The sequence below is a fragment of the Balaenoptera ricei genome, chromosome X (genome assembly GCF_028023285.1).
Source record: "Balaenoptera ricei isolate mBalRic1 chromosome X, mBalRic1.hap2, whole genome shotgun sequence".
NCBI classification, from domain to species: domain Eukaryota; kingdom Metazoa; phylum Chordata; class Mammalia; order Artiodactyla; family Balaenopteridae; genus Balaenoptera; species Balaenoptera ricei.
In genome coordinates, this window is record NC_082660.1 from 40374266 (window position 1) to 40396197 (window position 21932).

A 21932-nucleotide genomic window follows, 5' to 3' on the forward strand; every position below is an offset into this window, starting at 1 on the left:
CATGCCAATTTCTCTCAAATAAGTACTGAAATACAAATTTCTGATTGTTATTTCTTTCTTTTTTTTTTTTCGGGCCTGCTTTGAACACTCTAATTTTTTCAAAGTAAACGCTTTGGGCTCCGCGGGACACTCAGCTAAGAGCATCGAGGGGGCGCCGAGAGTGGTTGTTATTTCTCGAGACTATCAAATACAGAAAGGAAATGAGGGCTCTTACTATAACCCCACTTGCCTTAGTTATTAAGATTTATAAAAGACATGAAATTGAGTGATTTTATATATGAAGACTAAGTTCTCTGTCTTAGGAGAAATGTGGGCTCAGAACAGTGCTCACCTCTTGTCTTTCCCATTTTAAAAACTGTCAGGGGAGTTCCCTGGCAGTCCCGTGCTTAGGACTCGGTGCTTTCACTGCCGGGGGCCCTGGGTTCGATCCCTGGTCGGGGAACTAAGATCCCGCAAGCCCTGAGGTGCAGCCAAAAAAAAAAAGACTGTCAGATTTTTAAAAACCCCTTCCAAAGGTTTCAGCCATAAAGTATCTTTTTTTTAATATAAATATCTGAGAAAAATCAACACAGATGTGATCAAATAAAGCCGTTGAGAAGATTCTGTGGACTCAGCTACCCAGGTGGTAGATACCCAGTAATACCTTATCCTGCATCTTTGATGAATGAGGCCTTTCATTTTAAATGAAGTTTCTAGCTAGCTGAAGCTTATTCTTTATGTGCCAAAATTTTTAAATCAATTAAAATTTTGATGGACCTGCTTCCACACATTTATTATATAAGCTAGATTCAAATTCCTTTTTTAAAATTAATCAGGTCAATTATTCTGCATCTTGATTATTTTATACTTTTATAATAGAGTATACCGTTTATAGTAGAATGATACCATTTTTAATAGTGATACCCTTGTCTTTGCCCCTGTACTAAATGTCACACAGTTGTTTTATAGCTGGTGAGTCTACTGCTTCTATCTTCTCCCATATTCAGTATTTTGTTTCATATCCTTTTTATCTCCATTATCTCCCCATAATGCAATCTAATCCGCTGGCTATTTTTTATTGACTGGGAATTAAACATTGCCAGAGGAACCAACCCAAGTTTATTACATAATTAACCTTATTGTAAATCCAAAATTACGTCCTCAAAGCAAAGTGGAGGATTTTTCTGCCACTCTTTACCTTGCAATTGAAAAGTGTTTTAGCTAACTTGGGAGTTATGGTATTGTCTTGGATATGCTCCAATACATAAGGACTTGCTGCATTTTATACCAAACTGCTTTGAGAAATCACATCCCTGATCTATTTCAGTTGTTTCTGTTTGCTTACTGATTAACTCGGTTCTGACACACCTTTTGGGAAATGCTGACTTCAACTTAACTGGCAATTGTTTTAACAGTCATCAGCTTGTTAACATATCTAAGTCTCGAATGTTGAAGGACTCCAGAGTATGTGATTTACCCTCTTCTCAAACTTTTTAGCAAACCAATTAATTCCTCCTAATTAGATCAGCGCCATTAAGCTACAGATTATCAAAAATAAATGCCAGCCCAGGTGTGCCTAGGCATGAAATTGGAGCTGAGAACTCCCAACATACATGAGGTGGTCCAGCACCAAGATGCCATAGGTCTTCTCTTCCACCCAGAGATACTCAAGTCAGTTTAGGCAGCTGATCGAGCCTGGCCCTGTTAAGTCAGCTGCTTCACAGTTCTGAAGGCTGAGTCAGCCTCACTCCATAGTAAGGTTGAGAATGAGATTTGAAAAGTTAACCTTTTTGTCACAGCTGTTAAATAAGGACTTATATTAGCCTGAAGACAAAATATCGAAGGATTGTGAACTGTGTTTAGTTTGTGAACTTGGCGCCTAATGTTCTGTCTGAAACGTGCCCCAGTGCTACACGTGGGAGTACACATGTGTGTATGTGTTGCCACTGAAGTACGATTTCGCCTGTGTGGTACTGTTTTGTTTGTTAATAAAGCGCACTATCACCTCTGATTCAGACCTGGCTCCTCTATTTAGGTGATGATTTGAAGGTTAAATGGCTTCATATAGCAGGAGGTCACAATGAGACGTTGTCCATGGAGGATGGGCTTAAAAAGCCACCTGGTAGTGACTCCAAATTCTCAAAGTTCAGTTTGACTTGTATTTTTTTCAAGGTTTCCTGGGAGCTGATTAAATGCTAGAATATTGTCTGCCCGACTGGGCCACAGAAAATGTGGAGTTTGATCAGAGCTTTCTCACCTAATTAGCTTATGATTCCTTGAACAAATGCTTTGGTTCTCTGCCTCAGTCTCCCTGTCTGGAAAAGGGTGGGCTGCCTTTGATAGCTTCCAAGGATTCTTTTCACGACAACGTTATGTGATTTATGCATTTGTTGCCAGAATTCTATCTATGTTTGCCTATCAGTATGGCAGGGGCAAGTCACTCAGCCTTTCTGTATCTCGGTTCACTGCTTGTCTTAGGTTGGGTTTTCTAGAAACAGACTCTGACATGCAGTCAGGTTAGAAAGTTTATTGGGGATGGCTCTCAGGAAATACACATAAGGGGGTGAGGAAGGCAGGATTGGGCAGGAGTTGACCTACAAAGCAGTTGCAGCCGGGGCCTCAGCAGATCCTAAAGGGGAGCTGGGGAGGCCCTTCAGAATCGTCTCCCATTGAGGCAAAGGGGTCTGGCCTCTGTATCCCTTCATTAGCCACCCTCTAGGAAGGGGTGTTACCTTGGGTGAGGAACTGCAGCTGTGAACTGAGCTCCGCCTGGAATCCCTGCAGCTGGGGAATCCAGAGAGGGGCACCCACAGTATCCACTTTACACCCTCCAAAAATATAGAGAGTTGCCCTTTGTCAGGTAAGAGATATTGTGGACTTGAGCTTTGATTTTACAGATAGAATGGAGCTCTCTCTGTGAACCTATCCCTATTAGGTAAGAGAGTTGCATTTAGAAGATTGTATTTCTGCACTATTTTTGTACTTTAGGAGATTGTATTCTGCACTATTTATGTGGAAGAAAAATCAAAAATCAAAATTGGAAGGTAGGGGCTTCCCTGGTGGCACAGTGGTTGAGAGTCTGCCTGCCAATGCAGGGGACACGGGTTCGAGCCCTGGTCTGGGAGGATCCCACATGCCGCGGAGCGACTGGGCCCGTGAGCCACAGCTACTGAGCCTGCGCGTCTGGAGCCTGTGCTCCGCAACAAGCGAGGCCGCAATAGTGAGAGGCCCGCGCACCGCGATGAAGAGTGGCCCCCACTCGCCGCAACTAGAGAAAGCCCTCGCACAGAGACGAAGACCCAACACAGCCATAAATTAATTAATTAATTAATTAAAATAAATTGGAATGTACTCTGGAAATGATTCAAACTCTGTCTCAACGAAGGAGCCCCCTCTACAGGTTACTAATAGAAAGATTAAAGGTGGAGGTGTGGGGAATGTGCATTTATAAGCAGGAGTCCAAAATCCAATGTCTTCAGGAGTCAGGCAGCTAACAATGAACAGCAGCAGGCATGAGACATTAGGGCGTAGTAGGGACTGTGGTTGACCTGGGAAGTATCTGCCCCTCAGAAGAACGTTTATACTCAAATTCCTTTAAAAGATTCCTAACCGAGCAAAACATATGAAGGCTTTACTCAGAGGTCCAAATTGTTCTCAGGTCTCTAATAAAAAAATGCAAGGTTTGGTTTTTACATCATGTGAATGACAAATTCTTTTTGGATGCCTTTGATTTTCTGAAAAATGAGTACCAAGACCAGCAACCATTTTGTAAAACTACTGGGAATGGGTAAGAAAGGCCTGGTTAAGGGCAAAAAGATAGGGGCGAAAAAGTTAGAAAAAAGCCCTCTTAGACCAGAAATTCCCCTCAAGAAATAACCCTTCCAGCAGCCCATCCCAAGACAATTCTTATCCTCTGCTGTGTCAATGCCATGATGATAAGAGCAGTGCCAAAGTTTATTAGAAAAACTGCACCCTCACTATATAAGATAGAAATCGTAGCTCTTTTGTCAGCATTTAATGTCTGCTGACTATGATATCATTCTAGTAAACAGCACATCAATATTGAATGGATTAACTTTTTAAAACCACACTGTCTGCTTTACACCGAGATTGTGGTAAAAATGCAAGACATAGCCCTTAGCCAGGAGAAGCTGGCTGAGACATTGGAGGACCAGGATGGAAACAAAGGAAGGTGTTGGGTAACAGTAAGAATTTCTTCTCCTCTATCAGAACTTAGGGCTCTGTTCCCTGACTCAGCAGTGAACAAGACAGATAGAGCCTACCTCGTGGAGAACATAGCCTACTGTAGACACCAACACATTCACTGTGGCTATGGCAGGAAAGCCTGAGATACTCTGAATGCAGGGGGAGTTTCCAGAAGGACATGAGATTTCAGGGGAGGTTTTGAGGATCTGTCCTCAAACCTCTATAAGCATCACTGTGGAGGAAGTCAGTAAGAACACTACATAGGGCAGAGAAAGGAAATAAAAAATAATGAGATGGTATCTTAGTCTGTTCGGGCTGCTATAACAAAAATGTCATAAACTGGGTGGCTTTTAAACAGCAATAATTTATTTCTCACAGTTCTGGAGGCTGGGAAGTCCAAGATCAAGGCACTGGCAGATTCGACGTCTGAGAAGGACCTGCTTTCTGGTTCATAGACTTCTAGCTGTGTCCTCACATGGTGGAAGGGGCAAAGGATCTCTGCTGGGCCTCTTTGTAAGAGCACTAATCCCGTTCATGAAGGTTCCACCCTCATGACCTAATCACCTCCCAAAGGCCCCAGCTCCGAATACCATCGACTTCGGGGTTAGAATTTCAACATGAATTTTGGGAGGATACAAACATTCAGACCACAGCAGATGGCACGGCTAAATGTTAAAGAAAACCACAACAAGCATCAGTAAGTGCTGAATGTTAAATCCCTTTTGCTCCACTGACTATTTTTCACCCCTACAGTCATCTGTTCCTTTCTACCTGGCCCTTCTCTGCACTCTGAGATCTTTATCAACTATGACTCACTGTCTCCCAACCCCCTGTGCTAAAGGGCTGCCTAAATTTGTTTTAAAAGAGTGCCATCTTCTGGCCAAACACTGCTGTTTCCTTCCAACGGAAAACCTAAAGTGTTCAAGACAATTTCATCCTTCGCTAAACTAAAGAGGCGTCACCTCCAGAATTTCCTCCAAACACATCTACCTGTGGTTCTCTTACTTTCCGGTTGCGACATGGATCAAAGATATTAATGTCTAGTATCTACAGCCTTTCCACTGCCCTAATCTCCCAGTAAGATTTTTTTGTTAGAACTGCTTGGTTCTTCAGCCTCTGTTGTGTCCATCTCAGTAATGGGTAAGGAAGAACATTGGTGTGAGCTGAGAGAGGTGGAATGGCTTTTACCTTAAATCGGGTAGGGAACTAATCTGGAAAAAGCAAGAGAAGGGAAGTGGGGAGAAGAAGAGAAATTTTCAGAAAATCAACTTGGGGCTATGGAGTGCAGGTGGAGAGAAGGAGGGGTTTTCAAAAGCTGCCTTGACAGCCTAGCGAGACAGAATGTAAGGAGGGTTTTCAGGAAGTTTGACTTGGAGTCGTTTGGTGCAATAAACGTCTGCAACTACGCTTTAAGCACTGGGAGTCAAAATTGTGATTACACATTATATTGTACTGGGATTAACTTGGAGGTCCCCCAAACAGCCTATATTATTCTGGGCTATATGAATTCAAAAAATATATGGTTAATAGTGCCTGACATGTTGAATGATGCCTAAGAGTTCTGTAGGTTCCGTTTATGGGATCTCAGTGGAGCTAAACATAAAGCACCTCAGCCACTCTACCCTGAAAAGACCGACATCTAAGCTGGTAAACCGTGCACCCCAGACTAAATAGACACCAAATAGGTCTAGCAGTGAATTCGATTTTATTAAGAAAATGAGTAAAGGAGTTCTGCTTGCCCTGTAAGTGTCTTCAGCCAGCTCCCGTGGGTCAATGTATCAGCATCAACCAGGGAACACAGGAGATGCACGCAGATGGGGGCCCATCTGCTGGTGTTGAACTGTGCAGAGCAGGCCATAATGTGCATCCTGAAGTCAAGTTCACTGGGAAGTGGGCCAAAGGGAGTGAGAGCAGATCAGCTTCTCTCACAATCATCATGAATACCTTTGCTATGTCAGCCATTCAATTTTATGGGCTGCATTAGTTTCCTATTGCTCTTGCAGCAAATTACCACAAACTTAGTGGCTTAAAACAACACAAATGTATTATCTTACAGTTCTAGAGGTCAAACGTTTGAAATGGGTCTTGCAGGGCTAAAATCAAGGTGTCAACAAAGCTGGTTCCTTCTGGAGGCTCCAGAGGAGAATCCAATCCTTGCCTCTTCCAGCTTCTAGAGGTTGCCAGCATTCCTTAGCTCATGGCCACATCACCCCAATCTCTTGCTACCATGAACGCATCACCTCCTCTTCACTTTGACCCTCCTGCCTCCCTCTTATGGGACACTTATGACTACACTGGGCCCACTTGGATAACCCAGAATAATCTCCCTATTTTACTATCCTTAACTTACCACATCTGCAAAATCCCTTTTCCCACATAAGGTTCTGGGGTTAGGGTGTGAACATCTTTGTCAGGGCCATTATTCAGCCTACCACGTGGGCCTTGATGTTCTTGAAAACGGAGAGTTAAATACCAGTATTGGCCTGTCCTCAAATTCCTGCTATTTCAGGCACCTGAATTTGGAGCATTAAGTAGAACTTTGAATGATTTAAAACCACATGGGCTGTCCTCTGCTCCCACCAATGCCCCATCCCCTGCCCCACCACACTCCTGAATATAGCCATTTCCCAGTTTTGCTTTTTAGATACAAAAAGATCGGAATCTGTGGTCCTGAGAAGTGTATTTGTCTTACATAAGCACGAAACTAGACTCCAATTTTGCACCTTTAATAAACTAGAGAACAGAAATTTCTATTCTCCAATCCAAATAAATTTCTGTTCTCTAATCCAAATTCTTTCAGATTCTGCACACAACTGAATACTGTGCTCTTATGAGAACCTTCTTCTCAGGTCTCCCTTTAGGTAACAGAGCTTCCTACCAGACACTTGTCAACCGTTGACCTCCCAAAAGACCACCAGGAAACATGTCGATCAAGCAAAGCTAAGTTTATTCGACTCACTGCTGTAAGGGCGAATATCACATTAACAGGGTCTTAGCAGTGTCTCAAAGTGGAGTAATTAGGGCAGGGTTTATAGGTTTATAGAGTTTATAGGTTTATAGGGTTTATAAGTTTCAGTTTGGGGTGGGTGATTTTTAAGGCCAGTCTTGAAAGGCAGAAAACTGGTTTGGATTGGCAGAGTCTATGACATAATAGCTTAGGATTGGTAGGCATACTGAAGCGGGGGTCTTGAAGTGAGTCTTGGTGAACAAGCTGTTCATCTCAATAAATAGTCTATTTTTGTTGGTTCAAAGTTTTGTATACAAGGAGCAAGTACTTCCTGGGACAAGTAGCCAAGTTATTTTTGATTAGTTCTCATATTGTTTAGCTCAGGGACAGGAAAGTATGTTGGTTTCAGTTCTTAGATTTGACACAGAACTGAGAATACTTATTATTCTTACATGTACATTTTGATTTGTTGGCCCTAAGAATTTTCTTTGGAAACAGATTCTTGGTTAAATCCTTGGTAGGAGAGCATAAGTGTGAGGAGCTCAGGTTTCTGGAGCCAGCTAGGCCTGGGTTTGAATCTTGGTATTGAGTGTAGATTTTCTCACCTGTTACGTGGAGCTCTTCACTTGTTCTGAGCATTGAATAGGATAAGGCAGGTGAAGCTGTTAGTAACAGTATATGATAGCCTCAAAAACAAAAATGAATGGGTGGGAGGAATAAATTAGGAGTTTGGGATGAACATATACACACCACTATATATAAAGTAGATAACCAACAAGGACCTACTGTATAGCACAGGGAACCCTACTCAATACTCTGTAATAACCTATATGGGAAAAGAATCTGAAAAAGAATGGATATATGTATATGTATAACTGAATCACTTAGCTGTACACATGAAACTAACACAACATTGTAAATCAACTATTCTCCAATATAAAATAAAAATTAATTTAAAAAAATGAAGATGCAATAGCAGTTTGTGGTCTGTTATTACTACTACTTCTAAAAATACATCTTGAAGTACTTCTCTCCTCTACTATCATGTCTCCCGTTAGTCTTCTATCAAAATGCCCTGGTTTCCTTCTTTTCTTTTTTTTTTTTTTAAACCACACCACTCAGTAGCCTGAGTGATCTCTTTAAAAGTGCAAATCTGATCCTCAGTCAGAGACGATATCCCTTCAATAGTTGTTGTTGCACTTTGGATGTGACGGATCATGGTTCCCAAGGCCTCGCCTGCTCTATCCCCTGCCTGCTTCCCTGTCCTCACCTATCCTTCCTCTCTCCCTCAGAACCTTCTAGCCATCTAGTTCTGCTTATAAATCCTCAGACATAGCCAGTCCTTTTCTGTCTCAGTTGCCTCTCTCTGGAAGGTTCTTTTCTCCATTCTTCACTTGGCTAAATCCTTCAGGTCACCGATGACATATCACTTCCTCAGAGATGCCTTTCCTGACAATCCCTTCCTCACAATTAATTCACCATCATAATTCCTTATCTTTACTTTCCCTCCATAAAGATTTTAAATTACATATTTGTTTAAATGATGTTTGATGTCTCCCCAGATGATAAGTCCCACCCCAAATGGGTTATACGTGTGCAGAGATCTGGAGGCCATCAGCCCTCTGGGCACAGGGATGTTGTCTCGCGAGCCTGGAGCCCTCAAGCTCCTCACTTCCAGGCATGGAGTAACCTTATCCATTTACAAAATATGCCATACAAATACAGTCATTTTTTTTCCTATGTGACTTGATGTGAAAAAGTTTGGAAAGCACTGCCTTAAAGCTAGTATTTTGGGTACACATAGAGATATAAGCAAGTAAGAATCAAGGATCACCGTTAATATTCAGATTTTACTATGAAACATCATTTGCAGGAGAAAAATTAAAACTGACTGTTGTTTCCCTGGACCACAATTTCATATGGTGCCCAGTATCAGAATGGTAATGACAGAGCTTCAAACGTATCCAACCACAAATTCAAGTTTGCTGCTCTTTAATTATTTTACTTCCATTGTAACATGTCCTCAAAAGAAGGAATTTAAATGAGCCAATTAGTAACCGGAGGTTAGTCTGGAAGAAATAATTGACAAGACCAGTCCTCAGATCTCACCAGGGCTCCCTGGATTTAAATTGGAATCCAAGAGAGAAGCATTTATTCATTATTTATTTCACTCAATCGTTTATGACATGCCCAGTCTTGAGGGGAAGCTGGGGATCTGGCTGAAATACAAAATTAACAAATTAAAATTAACACGCACAGAAAGGAACAAATCCAGTCTCACCTCAGCTCACTTCAAGGGCTAGGACTGACAAAGGGCACACCCGGGAAGGGCAGCCCCTGGCTTCTCAAAGTCAGGCCAACCTTCTTTTCCACCATCTGCACCCCCAGACCCAGGCACACACATGAATTTGTCCGAAGTAGATATTCCTAGTTAGGTAAAGCGAGAAGACAGTACTGGGACAATATGAGGGTTGTTTAGCATCAGGTGGGTGCTTTCAAGCGCTTGGCAGATAACATCCTTCATGGATCAATGTCTAGGAAAACTGGATCTGCATGGCCAGTCCCCCTGAGACAGAAAGAAGGATCCTGTGCCTGGCACAATTCCATCTCCTGAGGCAGAGGCAACATAGGGGCATGGCCAGGGTAAGCAAAGGGAAACGACAGTCTTGGTGGTCAGGGACCGTTCAGGGGAAAAGATGGGCTTGCCATGCAAGTGTCCAGCCATCCTCAGTCTAGGTTTCTCGGGAGGTTGGCAGAGAATAACAGCAGCAAATCTTAATCCAGGGCAAGGCACACTTTCAAGTTCAGGCAGGAGGACCCCCCCCACACACACACACAAGAAGCAGAGGCTGGGCCTCCCACAGAATTCCCAGGGGACTGCTGATGGCTACTGGGCATGGATCCTCTGTCTTGTCCCCTCAGGCAGACCCTTTGTGAGAATATGGGGCCTGAGAGCCAGTCCTAGGCCAGTGGTCTGCACTGTGCACCTTAACTACCATGTCCTCACCATGTCTCCCTAGGAAGCAGGGATAAAGCTGGAACCCAGGCACCGCCCATCTCCTACCCTCCCCACCCCCCTGCTGAATATGACTTTTCATACCCCTGCTGAGGTCTGGGCCCCTGAATCCACCTGCACTAGTCTCCATGGAACCTCGACTAAATCACCTGCCTGCCCGACCTGGGATCCTGCGCTCTGTCCCGCTCACCTGTCTGGGTCACCCTACCAAGCCAGGTGTTCTGGTGTGATTGGCACTGAGAGCCTTGATGGGTTGCCTCTGGGGGGAAAACCCTCACTGGACCCAGATGACTCTCCTCTCCTTGGCTTCCTGAAGAAAGATATTCTGGAGCTGAGTGGCTGAAGACAAAATGTAGAATTTCTCCAGGCTGACAATAGGGAAGGATGTCCAAGGGAAAGGAAATAGTACTGCCCACAGGTACAAGTCCCAGGGGAAGGTTCTCAGGTCACAGTCAGCTGGGTAGACAAAAAGCCAATCAAACTCATTGCAGCCTTCCCCCCCCCTCACCTATCTTTATTTTAGTTCTCTTACCCATCCACTTTTTCATGTAACTCTTTCAAATAGGGAACCCATCTTTCTTTCTTTTTTTTTTTTTTTGGGAACCCATCTCTCTGAGGCCGAGCCATGAAGTATCTTTTAGCGTCCCCCTGCTGGCCCCTGGGAAGCACCAGACGCACATGGGACCCTCTTCCCTCCATCAGCAGGATCTTGGTGCAATTTATGTCAAAGCGTGTCCTTCCTATGTTTTCCTCTAGGAGTTTTATAGTATCCGGTCTTACATCTAGGTCTTTAATCCATTTGGAGTTTATTTTTGTGTATGGCATTAGAGAATGTTCTAATTTCATTCTTTTACATGGAGTTGTCCAGTTTTCCCAGCACCACTTACTGAAGAGACGGTCTTTTCTCCATCGTATATTCTTGCCAACCTTGCAGTAGATTAGTTGACCATGGGTGCGTGGGCTTATTTCTGGGCATCAGCAGGATCTTGGGAAAGGAGGAGGTCACCAACTGAAAGGGCTCCAGGAGGAGGCCAAGGAGAGACACGAGGAAAAGCTGACATGGAGGAGAAGGGCAGAAAGAGGAGCCCAGGAAGTCATGGGGAAGGAGGAATCATTGGGTCTCCCAACATCCTGCAGTCACCTTGGGCTGACGTTGCCCAGAAATTCATTTTCAGAGTAGATTTTATTCCTGGCTGACTACAATTTGATGAAGCTTATTCACACTAGGGTGAGATGTGCCAGGAATCCACTTGGTGAGTTGAATGTGCATTTTGAGAAACCCCAATCCAACAGGATTTCTGATGTAATATTTCACCAGTGCGACAAAATGAAATAGTTACATTTCAGGCCTGGGTCAACGTGTCCCTGCTAAGTTCCTCAGATTCCCCACCTACGTAGCAGTTGGCCTTCCCCGTGTCCAGTTGTTCATCCACATTCTCCTCATCCATTTACTGCCCACCTACCATCTCCTTTTGGCATGAGCTTTGATTTTCTGTTTTTGTTTTATTAACTTTATATTTACATGTACTGGATGTTGTCTCAAATTCTTTGGGAGGCAGCAGGCAATAAATACCTAAATATAGCAGCAGATTGTTTAACCAGGTGTGTGAACTCCAGAAATATATAACAGAGATGCTGAAAGGAGACATTTCTCTATACTCAATCCCATGGCTCCCCAAATTATATCACCAGCCCCAACCTCTCCCCTAAACTGTAACAGATATAGTGAACAGACTACCCAACATTGCCACTTGGATGTCCACGGATATCTAATAGATATCTTCAGTCTACTACACTAGACCAAGCCACCAGAGTCTCTGGCTTGGACAACTGCCCTGGCCTCTGAACTAGCCTCCTGCTTCCCCTCTTCCTGTACATTACTCCACATTGCAAAGTGTGTCACAGACCGGATTCCCCAAGAAGCCAACACTGAGATGGAGATTTGCATGCACGAAGTTTATTGGAGGGTGCCCTTGGGATCAACACCTGGGAGGGAGTGAAGGAAGCAAAACGGGGCAGAAAGTGAAGTTGAACTCTGATGCATTTGCAACAGAGGCGTCAGCTGATCCCATGGAAGCTGTGAAGCTGGGATGGTCCTTTGTACTCATGGGCCAGTCATTGGATGTGGGCCCCCCCTAGGAAGGGGCATATCTTTGGGCCTGGGGGCTTTCTTCAGCCCACAGAAAGGGACACAGCCATGAGCTGTCAGCCTCCCAGCTTCCAGCAGCTGGGAGAATGAGGGCGGCAGCAGTCCTGAAGGTAGGATGTGGGCAGTGCACCACAGTATCCACGACAGAGTGATTCTAGTAAACATCTGTCAGACCCACTCCCCTACTAGAAATCCCCCAGTGGATTGTCTTCACAGTTAGAATAAAAGCCAAAGCCTTTACTGTGTATAGCCTAAGACTCCCTACCTGATCTGGCCCCTATCTAACTCTCCAACCTCACTTCCTGCCACTAGTTTTCTGCTACTGTTCCTCCTGTCACCCTGGCCCCTTTTCTCTTCCTTTATTACTCCAACCATCCCCTCTCCCTTCTGGGCCTTGTGCTTCCTGTTTCTCCTGCCTGGAATGCTCTTCTTCCAAACAGCACCATGCTTCATTCCCTTCATTTAGATCACCGTTTAAAAGTCACTTTCTCAGTGAAGCCTAAGCTGACCACCAAACTTCCTATAGCCATCCCTCACTGCCACATCACTCTCTGCCCACCCCCTCACCTTGCTTACATTTTCTTGCTAACACGTCTCTCCACTGACAATATATGACAGCATTTATTTATTTACTTACTTACTTATTTACTGTCTACCTATTAGATTTTACATTCCATGAGGAAAGAGTCTTTCCCACTTTGGTTCACGACTCTATTCCCAGCACCTAGAAAAATACCTGGAATAGAGAGAGTATTCAGTATATATTTGCTGAGTTATTGTTGAATGATTTTCATTCTTTGATCCACATCGTGGAAAAGGCAAAAGAACATTATCAAGAAGATGTTGGGACTAGATTGGGTGGTAAGAGAGCAAGAAAAAGCTCTTTCGAAAATAAAAATGTCTAAGCTTTGGAAATACTAGTGATTCAAAAAGGTCAGGTCCTCTAACACATATATATGGAATCTAAAAAAAAAAAAAAGGTTCTGAAGAACCTAGGGGCAGGACAGGAATAAAGACACAGACCTACTAGAGAATGGACTTGAGGACACGGGGAGGGGGAAGGGTAAGCTGGGACGAGTGAGAGAGTGACATGGACATATATACACTACCAAACGTAAAATAGATAGCTAGTGGGAAGCAGCCGCATAGCACAGGGAGATCAGCTCGGTGCTTTGTCACCACCTAGAGGGGTGGGATAGGGAGGGTGGGAGGGAGATGCAAGAGGGAGGAGATATGGGGATATATGTATACGTATAGCTGATTCACTTTGTTGTACAGCAGAAACTGACACACCATTGTAAAGCAATTATACTCCAATAAAGATATTTTTTTAAAAAGATATATGCAAAAAAAAAAAAAAAAGCTCAGGCCCTAAGTATTCCGGATAAGTGATCCTATAAGGCTGGCTCAGGGAGTGTAGACAGGGAAGAAAACACTCATAGGTTAAGAACAATTCCCAGGTAGGTTTGAAGCCACGTCCACTACTTACTGATTATGAGACCTTAGCCTCATAGGATCTCTCAGACTCAGACTCCTTATCTGTCAAATGTAGGTGGGGGTGATTTCATGATAAAATGAGATAATGTACAGTGTCTTGTATATAATACATGTTTAATGAAAGGAGCTGTTATTATAATTAACAATAAGCATGATTATTATCCAAAGATAGCCTTAGAAGAAGGTATTAATTTTTGTCAAGTCAGGTGTATCTTTTAGGATGCTTCGGACTGTAAGTACCAGAAAATCTGTATGCAAACTTGTTGAATTTATTTCTCATATGACCAGCACTCCCGAGACAGGGTAGGCTGTAAGCAGGGTGCATCAGGGCTACAACTCGGTTTTTTTGTGACTCTTTTGGCCCTGACCTTTTCTGTGTGTGGGCCTCATCCTTAGCTTGAAAGTTAGATGGCTGCAGCCGTTACAAGTGTCACATCCAGACACTTATGATGTCCAGAGAAAGGATGGGATGGGACTTTTTCTTTCATGGGTCTGTTTTTAAGAGTGACGGACTCTTTTCCAGAAGCTCCAGCCCACTCCCCCCAACACCCCCCAAGAAGACTTCTTTTTTGCCCTTAGCCAGAATTACATAACATACCCAGGCTTAAGGTAACCATTGACAAAGGAAACAGGCCCACCACGATCAGCTTAGACTAACCAATGCCCATCTTTTGGGACTGAGGATGTGGCCAGCCTGCTTACCCTGAGGCATAGTGGTGGGTGAATAGCTAAGCAAAATCAAGATTCTATTAGGAAGGAAGTGGAAGGATGAATATTGAGTAAGTCTATACCCAACCTTCTGTCCTAACTTGTGGCTCAAAAAGAGATGGCCATTGGGGAATGACCAGTAATGCCTAGAGCTCCCTCTGTGAACCTTGCCCTTATACTGCTCCTTTCTATGCCGGGTTTCATCGCCTACATTGTCCTTTGCTTAAGTAGCGCCTGTGGCATTGGGCACCTAAAACAAAGGAAGCTCAAGGATGCAGGGAGTTGGCAGGGAGGCTCTTTAATTTCTGAAAGACACATAACGTATTTCCTGGTTTTAACCTTCCAAGCAGTTCTTAATTTATTTATGTATTCATTTATTTATTTAATTTTATTTTGGCCATGCCACACGGCTTGCAGGATCTCAGTTCCCCAACCAGGGATTGAACCTGGGCCATGGCAGTGAAAGCACCGAATCCTAACCACTAGACCACCAGGGAACTCCCTCCAAGCAACTTTTAGAGGACGTTATTTTGAAGATAAATTCTGTCCTTGGAGTGCTCCCAAAATATAGGGATGCATAGTCCAAAGGGCCAACATCATCACTGAGTTTCGAGCTCCAGAAGGAGTTATATTTATCCAAACCCAGGCTTGACCAGTGGACTAAGGGCCTGAGCGTTTGACAGCACGGGAGCTCAAACAGCAGAAGAGGAGAAGGGCAGGTAGAGGACAACACGAGACCAGAAAGGAGGGATCGACCATGGGAATGAGGGGCTTAGGGCCCAGGCCAGCTCTAAGTCTTTTCTGAAACAGCTGGTGGTCTCCTTCTCACTGCTCCCACATAACTCCAGAACCTTCTGCTTGATTTTCTAAAACCCAGGGAAGATTCCGGTATTAAAAAGATTTTGACAGCAGGTTAGGGAAAAGAAACTATAATACAGTGAAATGGCCTAGAGGTAAAACAGATATGTCAAACTCAAGAACAAAAGCTCAGTGCCACTCAGCGTTTTGCCTTGCAGGGAAATGGATTTTCAAGGAGAATAAACTGAGCCAGAATGCTTACGGAAGAAATGGTGGAGGATTAGAGATGTAAAGAAAGGTGAAAGAAGTGGTCAAAGTGATCATGGATGGAGGCCAGAGGCTGGAATGTCTTTCTGCCGGAGTGGTGTATGACTTGTCAGTGACTCATTGCGTGATCTCAGCAGAAATGCCAAGAACAATCACATCAGAAAGTAGCAGCCCAGGCTAAGTGCAGGGTCTGATTAGATCAGCTATTTCTAATACAGGAGCTCGGTTTCTAGTGTCCACAGGCTGAGATGTCATTAAGATCACTCCCCAGGAGAATTTTCAACTCAGATGAGTCTTCCTCAGCACTTAAAAGACAAACTAACAGGAAACAAACAACAAACCCACCACCACATCACACCAAGTTGCCTGTACATTCTCCTAGAGTACACAGCATTCTAGACTATTCTCTTTGGTTACAAGATGTAATTTATTGTGGAAATGAGAACTTGTCCTTCTTAGTTTGGAGCCGAGGTTAAGATGGAAGTTAAGGGATCCTAACAGATGGTCCAGGAGACAAGATCCTAAAAGGTGTACAGTGACAGAGGACCAGGTCGCAGGGGACAAGCAGAAGTTGAAGTTCGAGAGGAAGCAGATAGGAGGGAGGTGAATGTTGGCAGAGGTAAGACATCTCTGTTAAATACACTCAGTTTCCAGAGAAAAACTAGAGGAAGTGAAGAAGTAGGGGAGATCAGGCCACTGGGGCTCAGTCAAGTCTTCTGATGTCCTGGAACATCGGTCATTGCTGTTGAGATGCATCGATAGGTCAGGTGACACAACGGCCACTCTACTGTCACTCCCTCAGGATCGGCCATCATTACCCCATTCCTGTGCCTTAGTCTGCCCCCTCCTTGTGTCCACTTCATCTTCACCACTGCCACAGAAAGACTTTGGGCCAGGCCAATTCATGGGCCACTGGCTACTCATAGAGTTCTGTCTTTGACTCAGGAAATCAACCCTAGTCCAATCGGTTGCGGCCAGAGTAGTAGGATCACAAAAGCAGGTGACTGGTATGCAAAGATCCACTTCTGACCACTTTTTTAAAAGGAGACCACAGGCATGGCAAACAGTGTTTCGTCGATCTCTTTCTTGCATGGGATCTTATCAGTAGATGGGATTGACCCCCAGTCGTGCAGCCTTGAAGATCTCAAATTGGGATGTATTCTTTTAAAACTAAAATATCCATAAGAGTGTCACATAAACAGATGTTTTTTTCCCCCAAGATTCAGAATCTCTCCCTTGGACAAAACCAAAACAAACAAACAAACAAAAACATACTGGGCTTCTTTTAACTTGTCTTTTAAGTTGTATACTGGGCCCTATATATAGGACATCTCTTGGGCATCACCACATACTCTCAGCCTATTTTTTCACTCCAGCCATTGCTGCAGCAGCAACCAGATGTGCAAGTTACTGATAGCACCTTCTTCACTGGCGATTCTGATACATGGACAAAACTGGAAGGGAGTTAACAGTTCAAGGAAAACTTAAACCAGTGGGAGATAAATGCACCCTTCTTTGGTTCCCTCGGGTGATCTCTTCTAAGGTACATCCTGCATAGCTCCTCAGAGGGTCCCTGGCCGCACTGAGCCCCAGTAGCCCACAGCAGTGACCAGTTCAATAACTCACCCTTGGATTGGCTTTCCCTCCTGCCCGGTTTCACTCTTCCTAATCCCATTTCTGCTCCCTGAGATCACTTCCAAAAGTGAACTATCTGCATACAAGCCCTTGTTTGAGGTTCTACTTTTTGGGGAGGACCCAGCCTAAGACAACCACGCCTTCCAATCAAGATAGATAGCCTTTCTCTGGTCAAGCAGTTTTTGGTTTTTGTTTTTGGCCATGCCGCGCGGCTTGTGGGATCTTAGGATCTTAGCTCCCCGACCAGGGATCGAACCAGTGTCCTCGGCAGTGAAAGCTTGGAGTCCTAACCACTGGACCGCCAGGGAATTCCCAGTCAAGCAGTTCTTATGATCCAGGGAACATGTCTCACTCTTTAACATGTCGAATTAATGCTTAACTTTCATAGAGGAACACTGTTTCCTTTTTTTTTTAATATTTATTATTTATGTATTTGGTTGCGCTGAGTCTTAGTTGCGGCAGGGAGGCTCCTTAGTTGTGGCAGACGGGCTCCAGGTTGTGGCTTGAGGGCTCCTTAGTTGTGGCATGCGAACTTTTAGTTGCAGCATGTGTGTGGGATCTAGTTCTCTGAGCAGGGATCAAACCTGGGCCCCCTGCATTGGGAGCATGGAGTCTTAACCACTGCGCCACCAGGGAAGTCCCACTGTTTCCTTTTATTCCAAGTATCTTATAAGCATCTTCTTTTCACATTGATGTAACAGAGGATGGAGACAGAGCAGCAGGCCTCTGAGAAAAGCTCAACTCCGTATGCCCAAGCCCTATTGTACCTTTGAACTTGTGATTCTTAGCCCTTGGCTAAGACCTTCACAGAGAAGATCTATGAAGACACTTGTCTTCTTCCCAACCTGCTAAATTAAACTCTCCATGTAAAGCTTAGGCATGTGGGTCTTTCCGAAGGACCCCAGTAATTCTGATGTGTACCCTCAGCTGAGAATCACTGCTTGAGACTCATCACCTACCCAAGAGAAAACCAGATCCAACCAGTTATTAGAGCTACCTCAACTAAAATATAGTCAAGAAGGCAGTTGAAGCTTTGAAAATGAGTATGAAGAAAAATGAAAATTAGCTCTCTGCAAACGAGGGCACAGATACATGGTTTTTAAAAAGAGTAGGTAATATAGGATTGTCTGGTTAGTCAATTTTGATCTCCATTCAGCTTCTGTTTTCTGGCAGTCTTAGCATTCCCTCACTCTCAAGTCAGAAGCATCTTGAACAGAAGCCAAGGCTTTAGATTCCTCTGGGGTGTCTCAAGCTCTCGAAGGGGTCTTCTTGAAGCCCCTCTCTTAAGACTTCGGATGAGAAAGTAAAACCCTGGCCCTCCCTTTTGGGGTGGGTTGGACTCAAAGCACGGCAGCTCTCTCTAAAGAGACTTCTTCACGAGTCTACCCCTTCAAAACCCCCTCCCTGTGCTATACAGTAAGTCCTTATTGGTTATCTACTTTATATATAGTAGTGTGTATATTTTAATTCCAAACTCCTAATTTATCCCTCCCCCCCTTTCCCCTTTAGTAACCATAAGTTTGTGTTCTACGTCTGTGAGTCTATTTCTGTTTTGTAAAATAGTTCATTTGTATCATTATTTAGATTTGACATATACTCAATATCTTGTAATAACCTATAATGGAAGAGAATGTAAAAAAAGAATATATATATACATATACATGTATAACTGAATCACTTTGCTGTACATCTGAAACTAACACAACATTGTAAATCAACTATATTTAAATAAAATTTTTTTTAAACCCTCCTCACTCTTTTCATACACTCAAAACTGGTGAGGGGTTTCATCAGACAAGAAAATGGTTTTTAGGTCTTTCATTTAAAGTTTCCCATTTTTGTCTATCATCTCAGGATTTACCCTGGTAACTAATATCGAATGTAACTTGGCACCTCAAATCACGTAATTTAACAAGCTGGCGCAATTGCAATATCATAGGGTAAGTGCAAGACAAGAGGTCTAGGCATGTAACACTGGGAGAACACTGAGCATTCTCCACTGGCCCAGCTGGAGGATGAATGGTCCAGGAGATTCCTGGAGAAGGTAATTCCTTATTTGACTCTTTCTTAATGTATGTGCTGGAGTTAGTAGTATGACGACTCTCAGGGTGGGTGGGGCTGTTTCCAAGGGGAGCATTCTCAAGAAGACGCTCCTAGACCAAATACATTATATTTCTAGACAGATCCCCAAACCAAAATGATTACAGAAGTCTTAGTGGGTTCTTTAATCTCCTCATTTAGTCTCTAAAGTTCCTACAAATTCACGAAGCTAAATGTCACTGTAAAAATTGGAAACTATACTATTATTGATTAATCCTGGGAGATTTCTTAAATTTCATTTATGCTAAGAAAAACAACCTTCATTTTCTAAAGGAGCATGTGAGAATGGTCATTTATGGATTTAAAATATATCCTGATAAAGAAGATGTGGCACATATATACAATGGAATATTACTCAGCCAAAAAAAGAAACGAAACTCAGTTATTTGTAGTGAGGTGGATGGACCTAGAGACTGTCATACAGAGTGAAGTAAGTCAGAAAGAGAAAAACAAATACCATATGCTAACACATATATATGGAATCTAAAAAAAAAAAAAGGTTCTGATGAACCTAGGGGCAGGACAGGAATAAAGACGCAGACGTAGAGAATGGACTTGAGGACACAGGGAGGGGGAAGGGTAAGCTGGGACGAAGTGAGAGAGTGGCATGGACATATATACACTACCAAATGTAAAATAGATAGCTAGTGGGAAGCAGCCACATAGCACAGGGAGATCAGCTCGGTGCTTTGTGACCACCTGGAGGGGTGGGATAGGGAGGGTGGGAGGGAGGGAGACGCAAGAGGGAGGAGATATGGGGATATATGTATATGTATAGCTGATTCACTTTGTTATAAAGCAGAAACTAACATAACAATGTAAAGCAATTATACTCCAATAAAGATGTTAAAAAATATATATATATCCTGATAAAAACTGATCTTGGGAGTTGAGAGGTATGAATACTTTGAAATGATGATCTCATTTAAAAAGTAGTTCAAATAGGATTTAATGGACTGTGGAACTATGGTTTTAAATTAATGAGTGTACCTAGTAAAAAGCTTTGCACTGATAAGGAATATGAAAGGTCAACTGAAATATTATAATTGTCTTCATAGTTAAAGCATCTTACTTATTAACATGTCAATTATTTTGACAGCCTTTTTTCGGGGGCGGAGGGGGTGAAAGCAAGGAGCTGTGTCTTTTAGCAGCCTTATGATATCATTATAAACCATTTACCAAGTGCTCACATAGACACCACCCATGATGGATCACACAATCCAAATGCATGCATCATCTGAGCTTCAAGGAAATTTTGACTCAATGCTTTTAAGCCACAATTATATACCTAATACTGGATCTTGATTTGATTTGTCAAAACCCTTGAAAGTCATTACCCAAAAAGAAAAGGCAACAGACATCTGGTCAATCAACTTTATTTTTAATTACCCAAATGTGTACTAACCTTCATATCCAGATACAAGGGAGGATACAAGAGGAAGAAAAGACAAGACTTCTACCCTCAAAAAAATTAAAATGAGCTGAAGACACACGGCCCAAGACAGTAAGACTTAAGGAAATATACTGAGCAGCACAAAACAACTTAGTACAGAGTAAACCCACACAAGGGGACACAATCAGCGACCATGGCAGGGAGTAGAGAGGGTGATTGGGAAATTCATCCTGGGAAATGGGATAAAGCAATGGACCTGTGTTCTAGTCAACAAAATATCAGTGGCTTATTGTGGACCTTGGGCAATGAAGTCCCACCTCTCTTGGCTTCAGTTTGCTCAACTCTAAAATAGCAAGTAAGGACAAGGTGGTGTCTAAGTTCTTCCAGCTGTAACAATACAGCATTCTAAGGACAAATGCAGAGATCTTGGAAGATGTGGACCTTACAGGTAAGAGGAAGGAGAAGCACAAAACCACAGAGGTAGGAAAAAGCTAGTTTTTTGTGCCTGGGCAATGTATACTGTAGGATAGCAAGGACCTTTAACAAGCCTGTTTAACTACTGTAAAGATTCTGAGACCAGTGAACTTGGAAATGGGTGAGACAGAGTGCTAAGCTAGGTACTAGACAATACACAGGGATCAAAATGGAGAAAGAGATATTGTTTTCCTGTGGTCGGAAGTCTGACTTATCGTCATGCTCCCCACTTCACTCTACATTCTTTGTGTCTTCATGGAACTTTGTTACAACTCCTTCCCCAAACCCACACACCAAATAGAAGCAGAAGAGGGTGTGCTTACAGATGCCCTCTCTTTAGACCCGCACAAGTAGCCCCCTTTTGTGGGCCAGGTAGCCAAGAGCAGTTGCTGACAAGATGGTGGTCAATCCAATCAGCCTCAGCAGGCCGGGCACAGAGGGCAAATGTCTCTCCAAGAAGGTGGTGGTAATGGGCTTCGCAGGGACATCCTGGGTTCAGAGAATATTTGGTGTCAGTACAGGGCTTATGCACTTTGCTCCAGAAAGTCTGTATTTCTTCCAGTTCTCCGAACGTGACTCACACTTGCCAACCTCTAGGCCATGAAACACCACATTCCCTTTGCTCAGAACATTCATTCCCCGTTCCCCACCGGGCCCTTTACTTAACTAATTCTGACCACTAACTTCAAGTCTCAGTTTATACCTCATTTCCTTCGGAAGCCTTTCCAGTGTCCCCAAACTAAGATGACCCCCTCTTTTTACA

General features: G+C 43.4%; 1 protein-coding gene across 1 annotated transcript in view; it reads right to left on the reverse strand.

Annotated features, from left to right (window-relative positions):
* Positions 1 to 20662: 20662 nt before the first annotated feature.
* Positions 20663 to 21932, reverse strand: part of MAOB (monoamine oxidase B) — a 106021-nt gene continuing 104751 nt past the window's right edge. The window contains exon 15 of the mRNA XM_059910691.1: positions 20663 to 21658. Coding sequence (XP_059766674.1) covers positions 21506 to 21658 — 153 coding nt within the window. The 3' untranslated portion in view covers positions 20663 to 21505. The remainder of the gene's footprint in view (positions 21659 to 21932) is intronic.